This window comes from Cyprinodon tularosa, unplaced genomic scaffold (genome assembly GCF_016077235.1).
Source record: "Cyprinodon tularosa strain WSP-4 unplaced genomic scaffold, ASM1607723v1 ctg407, whole genome shotgun sequence".
In the NCBI taxonomy this organism is placed as follows: domain Eukaryota; kingdom Metazoa; phylum Chordata; class Actinopteri; order Cyprinodontiformes; family Cyprinodontidae; genus Cyprinodon; species Cyprinodon tularosa.
Window position 1 is genome coordinate 1,462,937 of NW_024039127.1, and position 13,782 is coordinate 1,476,718.

Here is a 13,782-nt window from a genome sequence, read left to right on the forward strand (position 1 = left end):
CTTGTGGCAATGTTCAGCCAATCATGTAGCGTAACGTCACAGGCAGGAAGCAGGACCCGAGCAGATCGGGTACCTACAGCGGTTCTGTTGGTTCTGTTCACAGTTTAAAATCCAACCATTGTAAAAAAGAAACATTCACCCTGAAAGAGCACAGCCACGGCGGGATCCCAGCAGTTTCTCCTCATTTTACTAATCTGCATCCATTTCATGTAATATCTAAAAAAAAAAAAAAACACTTTTTAACATTTTGTATTGTTAATCTCTGAGGGAGCGAACACACGTCCCTGAGGAACACCATGGAGTTGCATACGACCCAAAAGCTCTTCAGGAAACAACAGAAGAGTTGGAGATTTTCTTCAAGGTTTTTCAGAGTTTCTGCTTCACAGATGGGAAATATTTTATGTTTAGGTGAACGTCATTGGTTAACCTTATATAAAACTGTTCATCAGTAGCAGGAAGTATGTTAACACCATCGCTGTTCTGTGTGGATTATAGACCTGAGCTCTTTTCACTGGAGTTTAAAGGAAAGAAACAGGAGCTGGAACAGAACATGTGGAACTGTAGAGATGGATGACGGGAGAGGAGCAGCTTGGATTGTAAATAGGCAGCAAACGATGAGGAAAGTTCTGTTAAACTCCGCTGCGTTCCTTTATCCAGCTCCGGAACTTGGTCATGCGGGTGTAGACGCCAGGTTTGTTCCTTTGGGCACAGCCTTGGCCCCAGCTCACCAAACCCGCCACAAACACACGCCCGCTGGGGTTGGTGACGGTCAGAGGCCCGCCGGAGTCGCCCTGCAGGGGGAGACAGTGAGGTCAAACTTTATCGGCTCTGCAGCAGCATTGTTTCTGACGTCTTAGATTTAAGTTTTAGTCGTCAGGACTAAAACTATTATTAGTTTTAGTTGCATTTTAGACTAAAACTGTAGAAGGCTGTAGAATGCTGCTGTGCAGTTCATCATTGCTGTTGGGCAGAAAACTTTCATTTATAGAATTAAGAACAAATTAGCGGACCGCGGCCCGGATCCAGACCCACTTGCAGGCTAATCTGGACCCAAACGGATTTAAAGCATTTATAAATTATCACATTTTGAACGATGACAGTTTCTAATTTCACTTGCTCCCCTTCTCCTGTTAATACGGTAAAGCCCTGGGGAGCGTCCGGCTCCAGGCTGCGCGTGTTCCAATGAGCCAATGAGCTGTCAGTCTGGGTTGCTGCTGCTGCTACTTTTAGACACAGCAGGCAAACCTGTGGCAAGCCGGGCGATGGGAAAGAAGGAGAAGACCATGAGAAAAAGAGAGCAGAGAAAGTGTGGACTGCTGGAAGAACTGCGGTGAACTGGTGAAAGAAAAGTGAAATGGCGTGCTCAAAGATGACCCTGCACATTTAGAGGATGTTTGGCTCAACCTGCTGCTGTGAAGCAGGATTCTCCACCATGAACAGAATCAACAATAAATCTGGATCCAGGCTCAGAATGAGCTCCTTGATATGTGCTTGAGAATGGCTTAGTCTCCGGTTAAACCCAGGTTTAAAGCCTTGCAGGGCAGCCTAAAGCCCACTGCCAACATTAAGACAGAAAAAAGAAGAAAATAACAAACGCTCAGTTCAGGGGTTTGAGAAAATATGGGAATCAGGAAACTGTCTATAAACCAAACTGAACGATTGTTGTTCTCTACTTCAAAAAATACTTTAGGTTTTAAAATGGAAAATTTTTTTTTTTCTATTTTTTATTTAAAAATTGAATGTATAACATGGATGCATAAAAAACAAAATTTATTTCAGTGTTAAATTCTGTTTAAAGTAACAGATTATAATTAAAAATGTCTCCAGATCTTTACTGGTTGATGATTGTCTTTATTATGACCCGCTGATTTTTAATTGGTTACCTCTGATCTATTTTATACAAAAGTGTCACAAAAGTTGTGAAAATAGCAGATCTAGTTGAACACATCCTAATGGTTAATATAGCAGACAGACAAGCTGACAAAATGTCCAATAAAGGAATGATTTTAGACATCCAAGGTGTCCATCATAAAGCAAACACTTCCTCATCTACTATGAATTATGCATTAAACACAGATCTATAAAATCTGCATTACTACCAAAAAGCAAAGAACAAAAACATTCTTCTTTCTACTTTGGATATTTTGGCTTCATTGCTTCAATTTCCCCCTCGGTTCCTGCTGCTCCATAACTGCCTTGTATTGCCATGGCAACCCAAACCTAAACTGAATGAATATGTTACTAAAATGTTGAAATATTTAAAGGAAACAGAGAAAATGTTTTAATGACGATACAAGGAAACATTTAGATCATAACTTCATCGCAGTCTTTATCCAAAAATACAGAATACAGAACATTATCTTTGGATATAATTTATAGATTCCTTTTGGTAGAAATTAAAGAATGTTTAGTATCACAGCTTGTGAGCTGTAAGAAATTAAATCCTTATAGATAGATAAAAGGATTTTTTATGTCAACCAATGAATGGGAAACTATTCTCAAACTAACCAATACATCATCTCTATGCGCTCGTCACTGTTTGTTACAATTTAAGGTCGTACACAGAGCCCACTGGTCAAAAGCTAGACTTTCAAGTATCTACCCGAATGTGGACCCTCACTGTGATAAATGCTTGATCAGGGAAGCCTCCCTCATTCACATGTTTTGGACATGCCCAAGCCTGGTTTCTGGAGGGAGGTCTTCCGGACTTTGTCCATAATTCTTGAGATCGATCTAAAGCCCAACCCTTTGGTTGCTATTTTTGGCACCACTGGCGAGGGTAGCACCCGCCTCTCACCAACTCAATGTCGTGTTGTGTCTTTCACCTCCCTGCTGGCTCGGCGAGCTGTTCTGATGAGATGGAAGGATGTGGCCCCGCCCACCCAAGCTCAGTGGCTCAAAGATATTATGTCATGCCTTTCTCTCGAGAAAATACGTTACTCAATAACTAACTCAGTAGAAAACTTTTTTACTGTGTGGGGACCCTTTTTGAAGTACTTCCATCACTATAAGTTGAGATGAAGATGTTTCGCTGTCTACCTTCCTACCTATGTTGAATTTGAATTCCAGTTAGGTTTTAAGTCTTTGGTGTTATCCAGGAACAGGGACCGACTGTACTATAACTGTTACTGCTGGTATGGGTTAGGGGTTTGGTTTTGGTGGTGTTGCTTTCACATTCTGACTTTTTTCCCCTCTGTACACTCTAGACCTAGATGTAAACATCACAGTGAGCGATGTTGTATGTTAAAATGAAAATTCAATAAAAATATTCTGAGGAAAAAAAACAGGATTTTTTATGCTTGGCAGAAGATGATCAGCCACCAGAGCACGTAGCACCATGTGATTCCTGCTCGCCGCTCACGAGGATGTTCTCTCATTCGCTCCGCCGCTCGAAGTTGCTCCAGGACGCTCCATTTAAAATCTGCGCTCACCTTAATTTTCCTGCCGCTCTAGAGAAATCACTCCAGGCTCACTCAGATTTTCAGAAGAAGGCGTTTTCTGACATTTTTCCTTCCTGTAATGATGTCATGGCCCTGAGACACACAGCGTTTGATCTGATGATGTTATTATTTGATCATTTCTGAAATTGGAATTGTTCTATTTATTATTATTTGTTCTTTTGATTCATTTATATTATTTGTTAATTTGATTTATTTATTTTATTTTTTTTGTTACTAATATTATTGTCTGAAATAAATAAATATTCATTCATTCATTCATTCATTCATGATGTGACCGATATACGTTGATTGCCATATTTAACAGGCTGTTAAATTATCGCAGCTGTGAATGTAACGCCTCGCTCCATTCATGTTGCTCCACGTTTCCAATTTAATTATTAATCTATTTGGTTTAATAATTGAGAGTTACGCGCAGACCCTGATGGTTCGCCGCATGCAAAGAACAGCAGGAAGATCAGAGTTCAGTGCATATTACCCCGCCGCTGCTGCCATGATCCACCTGTGGTCATGCAGAATGAGCACCGCTGCTCGCCAGGTGGGCGTGACCAACCAGGACAACATATTGTCATTATGAGTGCGTATGAAATCGTACGAAAAGTTATGCACACTATTTCGTACGTTTTGGACGTTTGTCCTCAGTGCGCATGCGCTGGCAGACAGAAAAAAAAAAACAGATCCGCTGACGGACGTAAAACTGGGAAAAACGGAGCAATCATCACTTATTCATGTCTCTAACTACGTTGCTTGCTGTTTTATATCTTAGGGTCAGGGCTAATTGTAATTTATATTCTATATTCGTGAATCAGATGCGCATACGACGAAAAAAACGTCCAAAGCGTACGAAATTACGGTGCATAACTTTTCGTACGATTTCATACGCACTCATGAGAATAGGTTGACCAGGAGGCAGCAGCTCGGCTGATGCTGCTTAGCTGATTACAGCACGCCGATGCAGTTTAAACGTCTGACAGACGACCCGATAATTTTCATTTAGTCTCGTCAACTAAACCTCAAACCCATGACTCGTCATGGTTAGTCATCAAAGATCCACATTTAGCTCGTCAGTTTTCGTTAACGTCATGAAAAATGGAGAATCAACAAAATAATTTAATTGTCGTCATCTTTGACGGAAAAAAAAACCCTCCTCTGCAGAGGAGCTCAGGTTCTCCTTACCTGACAGGCGTCCACGCCGCCGTCCAGGATCCCGGCGCACAGCATCCTGTCTGTGACATCATCCTGCAGCAGATTCTTGCACGTCGTGTGGTTGATGATCCGGACCATCGCCTTCTGCAGGATCTTAGCACTGGAACCTGGAGGACACAGAAACGGATCAGCTCTATCCTTCATTTCAGTTTAATTTGTTTTTAGCACCAAACAGGTCGTTTCAGGTCACTTTAAGAGGTGATTTATGGTAGTAGAGACAGTTGACAATTGCTGCCTTTTTTTATTGACTCTGTAGAAATCTGTTATAATAAGCATGGATGTGGCAACAGTGGAGAGAAAAACTCCCTTTTAAGAGGAAGAAACCTCCAACAGAACCAGAACCGGGCTTTCTGCTGATGCTAACTAGGGGTTTGAGACGTTAGCCGTAGCTGCTGCGGTTAGCTTTTAACTTTTTATTAAATTACGCACTAAATCACTAAATGTTCCATATAGTGAAGCTTAAGGTCTAATGTTCTCGCCTCAAATTATCTTAAAATGTACTTTTATTGAACAACAGCAACAGAAAAGAGAACTTTTAACTTAATATTCTGAGCTCTGTGAGCGCTAACCTGGAAGCTGCTGCCGCAGTGCATGCTGGGACAGCTGTCAGTCTGGAGAACAGACAAGTCTGCTCTGATGCATGCTGGGTAAAGAGGGAGGGGCCAGAACAACATCCAGGGGCCTTTGTCTCAGCAGATGGCCGCTCACACTGAGCCTGGTTCTGCTGGAGGTTTCTTCCTGTTCAAAGGGAGTTTTTCCTCTCCACTGTCGCTACAAGCATGCTTAGTGTGAGCGATTGCTGAAGAGTCAATGAGTCGATGCAATCAGCTGGTTTTCCTTAGATAGAAAACTTTGAATCAATCTGACTGGATGATCTGGTGAACTGGAAAGTGACCTGAGATGACATGATGTGAATTGGAGCTATAGAAATAAACTGAATAGAATTAGGCCTTAAAACACTTTCAACTTTTCTTAGCTTGTTAACATTATTAATCGTCAATCATTGTTTGTTTAAGCATTTCTAAGCTTTTCCACAAGTTTGTTTCAGGATTGCATTTTCTTTAGCCTTTTACTGGGACGACTGGGAGGAAACTATGTTAACTTTTTAAGCTAAGATCTTGACTTTACATAGATTCATGAATTTTCCGTTGTCTGTTGCTGACCACATAATTAACAAGTTCCTTTTATGGTAAAGAGGAGGAACTCTGTTGGGAAAAATGTGCTAAACTTTATTCCTTTTTTGTGTCTAGTTAATAACCTGAATGTTTTGCTTCCTTTTTGCACAAAATGACTCGCATAAGCAGAACACCTGCTAGACAAAGCTAGATGTAATCTCCTCTTACTGACGCCTTAAAGCTGTATTCAGAGTTAGATGGTTTGGGTATGGAGCCAGGATCTTTCTACTCACTGTTATTTAAACAATCCTTCTATTTGTGGAAAACTGTCTGCATTGTTTATTTTTTACGGCACTAGTGGCTTGTTTTTACGGACAGTGGGCTGGCAGGTAAGACGGTAGGACCACAGTTTGGGTTCGAACCCGGGTCGCCCGCATCAAGGACTAAAGCCTCCATACATGGGTTGTGTGCGCTAACCACAGCACCACCACAGCACGCCGTGCGTTGTTTAATTAAGCTGTGTGTCAGTTTTTGCTTGTGGTTCTTAGGTACTTAGTGTAATCCTTTGTCTCTCCAGAACAGACAGAATATTGGCAAAGACTGTATCAATTCCCCCCTGCCAGGATTAATAAATGCAGCTTAAAATAAAAGCACAGATCTCTCTGTTAATATAAGACTTTGGATGTTTTTTGATAACTGGATCATATGGATCTTGTTTAGCTCACAGACAGCATGGATATTATGAATATTGTTGACCCTATGCTGCTATAGGCTTAGACTGCTGGAGGACATAGGGACCCCTTTTTCCTCTTTTTCATCATTCTATCTCTATAGTTCTGCTGCTATAGGCTTAGACTGCTGGAGGACATAGGGACCCCTTTTTCATCATTCTATCTCTATTCTCCCACTCTGCAGAATCTGTTAGTTCAATCTCTAACGTTCTGCTCTCTCTGCTTTTTCTCATAGTAGCTTCATCTGGTCTGTTCCTGTTTGGCTGTGACTCCATCCTGGAGAGAAATATCAGCTGTGCTGCTGAGAAATGAATCCTGTAAAGTCAATGACTTGATGCAATTAGCTGATTTCTTTAGATAGGAACATCTTTACAAGGCTGTATCACCTGATCGAATTGTCTCTGGAAAGTGCCTTGAGATGGCGTGTTGTGAATTAGCGCTTTAAAAATGAAATTAATTGAAATGATGGACCTCATTGATCTGTTGGATTTTCATAAGTTCAACTATCCACAAGATGGATGCATGGTTCTTATAGATCTTAACCATTTGGATATTTTGAGTCCTATGGACCATATGCATCTTGTGGACATTGCTGGCTTTATGAATCTTTCTGATCTTGTGAACAAAATGGCTCTTATGAATCTTGTGAATCTAATGGATTTCACGGTTTTGGTTCCGTTTGAGTTTTCAGTTTCCCTTTGATCCATTTTTTCTTTGTTTTCTAGTTTTATGGGATTCATTCCTATTTTGTTGTGTTTTCTGGATGTTTTTGAGTTCTTAGGTATTTCTAGTTTGCCCTCTGTCGCCCTCTTGTGTCAGTCTCTTCACCTCGCTCCCTTCTAGTGTCCTCTGTTCACAGCTGCTCCCAATCTGATCTGCTTTGATTCTCTCTCCCATATATGCACCTCCTGCTCAGTCACTGTTGCTGGTTTGTCGTCAGTTCTTCGCCTTCTTGTTGTGAGCATTTTGTGGATTTATGTTTTTGGATTTTTGCTTCTGTTGATCTTTTTTGGATGATAAATCTTCAAGCAGTGATGGGTTAATGAGGCATCTTGGAGTGTTTCATTGCCAAACTGTATTGATCCTTTATTGATACTGTGTCACAGAATACTGACACCTGCTGGACATTTAAAGACACTACAGGCAGTTATTTGACTGAACTGAATTGACCTGATGACCCAGTACAATGATATCATTGAGGTTATTGAAGGTTATATTGTATTATTTCATATCTATGTTTAAATTGAAAATATCATTGATATTATTAGATGCAGCCAATAAAAAATATAAACATATTTCATAACGTGAAAATTTAGGGAAAAATGTCAATGAGGATGCTAGTGGACTAGGATTTTAAATCATAATTTTAAAACAATAAGTACAGTAAAAACAGGAAAATAAACTAAAAGTCAATTTGAAATTAAGTTTAATTCAATTAAGTTGAGTGATAACTGAGAGGAAAAGGATACTACGAGAAAATTAAAATAAAAACGCAACGACTGAAACGTTCCTAAAGGCTCCAAAATTCAGGATCATTTTAATGATAAACTGCAAAAGATGAGACATTTTTTTTAGCAGATGCATCATGTTGAGAGATACGTTCTTAAACCCAGTTAAGTGAGTCAGTCAGTTAGAAACAACTCCTGTATCGGTCACATGACTTCCTTAAAACGACACGCGCACCGATCCAGAGTTTTGCTCTATGGGCTCCACGCATGCACCGACGCATCGGGGTTAATGGACCCATCGCTATCTTCATGTAACCTCCTTCAGCTTCAGTCTGCATTTGGGTCCTCCTGTCAGACCTCCACCCCGCTGAGACAATGGATTCTTGCGATTCTAGCATTGAACAAATCTTTCTCCGAAACTACAACCCCTCTTCCTCGTTGTGATCAATATTTCAGGTCCTGTTTGTGTTAGAAATATTTTATTCATACTCCGTTTGTGTTTCATGGGTTGTGTTCCAATGAACTATTATGATGTATAATGTTTGATTCTTCTTTTTTTAACTCTTGCTTAAGATCATTCCAGATAAAGGTGATGCAACGGACGGGTTGTGAAAGAGGCCTGAACATCCTCTATCACATGTTTCTTCTAAACATGTGTTCTTGGAACAATTCAATTGTAAAACAACCACATGCTTTATTTTAACATATGTGCTGAGGCTTAAAGTAAGATTCTTTTGTTTCCCTTCCCCTTAGTTAAACCTCAGTTCGTGTAATTAGGGACATCCCCTGACTTTAATAAATAGCGAGGAGAAAGCTGAAGACTAGCAGATAGGGGTGGAGATTTGTAAACTCTGCAGTCTCTTCCTACTCTCTTCGCGAGTAACTAAATGAATTGTCTCTGTGCCTTCTTTCTTTCCCTGTATGTATGTATGATGTTTTAGGTGCTTAGACCTGACAGTTTGGAACTTCAACCATCCTCTGGGTCTCAGTCAGAGGTTCTGCTTAACCTGGCCTAACCTCCTTCCACCATGGCGCCCCAGCCGGTGATCCATGCCTCTTGGCCTGCAGGAAAGTCGTCGCTGGAAGGCGGCAGACAGATGGGCCAGATGTACTGGTTCAGGGTCACGCTGGAGTCCAGCTCCATCAGGGCAATGTCATTATCAAAGCTTAAAGTGTTGTAATCCTCATGGGGGATGATCCGTTTGATCCTCCGGGTGACTGTCCACTCATTGGTCTGACCCTGCACATGGAGTCCCAGGAAGGCCTCCCATTGGTTGGCCTCAGCGTACCTGCAGCAGATTAACTCGTTAAACAGCTGAGCCATCACCCAAGGTCAGAAAGCTGCAGCGCCACCTGCTGTTTGTTCGTTCAGAGAATTTTAAATCTGGGGTGTCCCAATCCAGTCCTACAGAGTGGCCATCCTCTCTGCAACACACCTGGACTACCTCATCAGATTCAGCAAAGGTTCGGTTCAGATGCATCTCATCCAGACGTGTTGGAGAAAGATGCATCTAGAAGCTGCAGGACTGGAGATGGACATCACTGAGTTCAGTGGTTCTCAGTCACTGTTTGTGTTTAATCAGAGGTCACTAACAGTTTTCAACCAATCAGAGAGCGATCTGCAGACCAATCACACCCCAGATTAATTAAAACACTGAAAAGCTAAATTACTAAAAATTAACCATTGAAAAATCAAACATTGCTACAGAAGGAGCAACAATTTATGATGACGATGCTGGTCACTACCCCATCCGTCCCGGAAGCACGTCCCATCATGACGTCACGCAGTACAATAGAGGGAAAAACGTATCCAGTTCTCCCAGAAAACAGTTCAATATTTTCTAAACAATGTAGTTTAACATTCTTTAATGTTTTAAGAATATAATTAAGTATTTTCAGTAAAGTTATTATGTAGTTTTTCAGCGATCCGGATCTTATTATTCTGTTTGCGCATGCAGAGGACGGATCGGGTAGTGACACTGCTCTCATTTTATCCTGAAGCTTTTATTGAGAAATAATTCATCATCCTCCTCATCAGCATCCTCCTCATCAGCATCATCATCATCAGCATCATCATCATCATCATAGGCATCACCAACAGCCTCATCATCATCCTCATCATCATTATCATCCTCATCATCATCATCCTCCTCATCAGCATCATCAACAGCCTCATCATCATCATCCTCATCAGCATCATCATCAACAGCCTCATCATCATCCTCATCATCATTATCATCCTCATCAGCATCATCAGCATCCTCCTCATCAGCATCATCATCAGCATCATCATCATCCTCATTATCCTCATCAGCATCATCATCAGCATCAGCATCATCCTCATCATCAACCTCATCATTATTATCATCCTCATCATCCTCATCATCCTCATCATCATCATCCTCATCAGCATCATCATCATCAGCATCATCATCATTATCATCCTCATCATCCTCATCATCATCATCATCATCATCATCATCATCATCATCCTCATCAGCATCATCATCATCAGCATCATCATCATTATCATCCTCATCATCATTATCATCCTCATCATCATTATCCTCATCAGCATCATCATCATCATCCTCATCATCATCATCATCCTCATCATAATCATCCTCCTCATCATCATCATCAGCCTCATCATCATCCTCATCATCATTATCATCCTCATCATCCTCATCAGCATCAGCATCATCATTATCCTCATCAGCATCATCATCATCAGCCTCATCATCATCATTATCCTCATCAGCATCATCATCATCATCATCATCATCATCCTCCTCATCAACAACATCCTCCTCCTCCTCATCATCATCATCCTCATCATCATCATTATCCTCATCAGCATCATCATTATCATCATCATCATCATTATCCTCATCATCATCAGCATCATCCTCATCATCATCATCATCCTCATCATCATCAACAACATCCTCCTCCTCATCATCATCATCATCATCCTCATCATCATCATTATCCTCATCAGCATCATCATCATCATTATCATCATCATCATCATTATCCTCATCAGCATCATGATCATCATCATCCTCATCAGCATCCTCATCAGTATCATCATCCTCATCATCATCATCACCATAACCATCAATTTCCTTTTTCTGTAGCAATGTTTGAGTTTTCAGGGTTTAGCGTAGATACAAACCATCACCAGTTTAACTCCATTACCCCCCCTTCATCCCCTCAGCCTGAAACCATCGAGCCCCAGTTAACCGGGTTCTTACTCGTCCTGGACGCAGTGGGCGGCGGTCAGCAGCCAGCAGTCGTTTAGCACCGACGCTCCACACGTGTGTCCCTGCCCTCTGGCGTGGAGGCTCACCTGCCAGGGCCACTCCCCCTTCCGAGATGCCTGACCGCCGATGATGCGGGAGCTTTGATACTCCCGCCTGCCACAATCTGAGAAAAACATGGCATCGGAGTGAGGACCATTCCTAGCAAAATGAGACACTTCCTGTTTTTTGCTTTAGCTTTAGGACTAAGGTGAGAATTGAGTTTAAGTCGGGCATACACTGTACGATTTTTTTTTTATTGTTGCACGCAGCTACAGCTCAAACTGTACGATGAAACAGCAGGATTTAAAAGTTCACAGCTCACGATGTTTGTCCTCACACTGTGCAACCCAACGCTCTGATGCGATCTACCTGCTCAAACTCTACGTCTAAAAACCAGGTGGAACTCCGCAGTGAGATGGCGCTACTCGGACTCGTCTATCTGGAAACCAAACAAATAGAAGAGGAACATGAAGCTCACTTCTGCGTTCTCGTGTCCTCGTGAAACGTCATCAGCCTCAGCCCTAGCACTGTTCCAATTCACATGAACAAGAAGACCAACAAAGGACAAAGTCCCCGGATGTTGTTCTGGCCCCTCCCTCTTTACCCAGTATGCATCTGAGCAGACATGTCCAGACTGACAGCTGTCCCAGCATGCACTGCGGCAGCAGCAGCTTCCAGGTTAGCGCTCACAGAGCTCAGAGTATTAAGTTAAAAGTTCTCTTTTCTGTTGCTGTTGTTCAATAAAAGTACGTTGTTAGATCATCTGAGGGGAGAATATTATACTTTAAGCGTCACTATATGGAACATTTACTGATTTAGTGCGTCATTTAAAATAAAGTTCATTCAGATGTTGAGAGGACTGCGGCAACCAGCGGAGCTCAGAGGGTAACCGCAGATGGGAAGGTTAGCCCGTCTGTGGCAGCCAGGGCTAACGTTAGCCTGTTTGCAGCAGCCAGGGCTAACGTTAGCCTGTTTGCAGCAGCCAGGGCTAAGGTTAGCCTGTTTGCAGCAGCCAAGGCTAAGGTTAGCCCGTCAGCTGCAGCCAGGGCTAAGGTTAGCCCGTCAGCTGCAGCCAGGGCTAAGGTTAGTCCGTTTGCAGCAGCCAAGGCTAAGGTTAGCCCGTCCGCGGCAGGCAGAGCTAAGGTTAGCCCGTCAGCTGCAGGCAGAGCTAAGGTTAGCCCGTCAGCTGCAGCCAGGGCTAAGGTTAGCCCGTCAGCTGCAGCCAGGGCTAAGGTTAGTCCGTTTGCAGCAGCCAAGGCTAAGGTTAGCCCGTCCGCGGCAGGCAGAGCTAAGGTTAGCCCGTCCGCGGCAGGCAGAGCTAAGGTTAGCCCGTCCGCTGCAGCCAGAGCTAAGGTTAGCCCGTCCGCGGCAGGCAGAGCTAAGGTTAGCCCGTCCGCGGCAGGCAGAGCTAAGGTTAGCCCGTCCGCTGCAGCCAGAGCTAAGGTTAGCCCGTCCGCGGCAGGCAGAGCTAAGGTTATCCCGTCCGCTGCAGCCAGAGCTAAGGTTAGTCCGTCTGCTTCAGCCAGAGCTAAGGTTAGCCCGTCCGCGGCAGGCAGAGCTAAGGTTAGCCCGTCTGCGGCAGGCAGAGCTAAGGTTAGCCCGTCTGCGGCAGGCAGAGCTAAGGTTAGTCCGTCTGCTTCAGCCAGAGCTAAGGTTAGCCCGTCTGCGGCAGGTAGAGCTAAGGTTAGCCCGTCTGCGGCAGGCAGAGCTAAGGTTATCCCGTCCGCTGCAGCCAGAGCTAAGGTTAGTCCGTCTGCTTCAGCCAGAGCTAAGGTTAGCCCGTCCGCGGCAGGCAGAGCTAAGGTTAGCCCGTCTGCGGCAGGCAGAGCTAAGGTTAGCCCGTCTGCGGCAGGCAGAGCTAAGGTTAGTCCGTCTGCTTCAGCCAGAGCTAAGGTTAGCCCGTCTGCGGCAGGTAGAGCTAAGGTTAGCCCGTCTGCGGCAGGCAGAGCTAACATTAGCCTGTTTGTAGCAGCCCTCTCTCTTGGCATAGCCGTGTGTGAAGGACCGCTGGGGGGGTCCATAAGTGGGTCAATGTAGATTGGCCGAGAATCGTTCCCAGTCACAGCCTATTTGTGTTCATCTGACTGTGCTCACTGTTATTACCCGAATAAATGAAAAAAGTTAGAATTTATTATTACCTAGACACCATTAATAACAGGAGGTGAAATGCCGCTCCAGATGAGCTGAGCGTGTGGTGATGTCATCAGTACGCTTCTGTTCTAATTGATCCATATTTATTCTGCGTGCTCCTGTTCTCCCAGTCCAGGCTTTCCTGTATTCTTCTCAGGAACATATCTGGCGAGAACACGTTTGTACTCACACTCTAGTGAATTGAGAAAGGGGCCTTGTTTGCCCACCAAGCGATTTGCCCACGGCCACCTTACGACGGCCGACAGAATTTCAAACATGTCTGATTTTCTCCCGACCTTACTATTCCTGATGGGGAGGTTGTCGTTAGAGGCTGATCGCCCCTCGTTACCCCCTGGTCACTACGCCACGCACCATCAGGCTGAAAGTCG

The 13,782-nt window shown here is 43.4% G+C and overlaps 1 protein-coding gene across 1 annotated transcript in view; it reads right to left on the reverse strand.

The window, feature by feature from the left end:
* Positions 1-13,782, reverse strand: part of LOC119792000 (suppressor of tumorigenicity 14 protein-like) — a 34,474-nt gene continuing 20,692 nt past the window's right edge. The window contains exons 16-19 of the mRNA XM_038298422.1: positions 11,216-11,387; positions 8,976-9,247; positions 4,635-4,771; positions 1-791 (exon numbers count right to left, since the gene is read on the reverse strand). Of these exons, the coding sequence (XP_038154350.1) occupies positions 630-791; positions 4,635-4,771; positions 8,976-9,247; positions 11,216-11,387 (743 nt within the window). The 3' untranslated portion in view covers positions 1-629. The remainder of the gene's footprint in view (positions 792-4,634; positions 4,772-8,975; positions 9,248-11,215; positions 11,388-13,782) is intronic.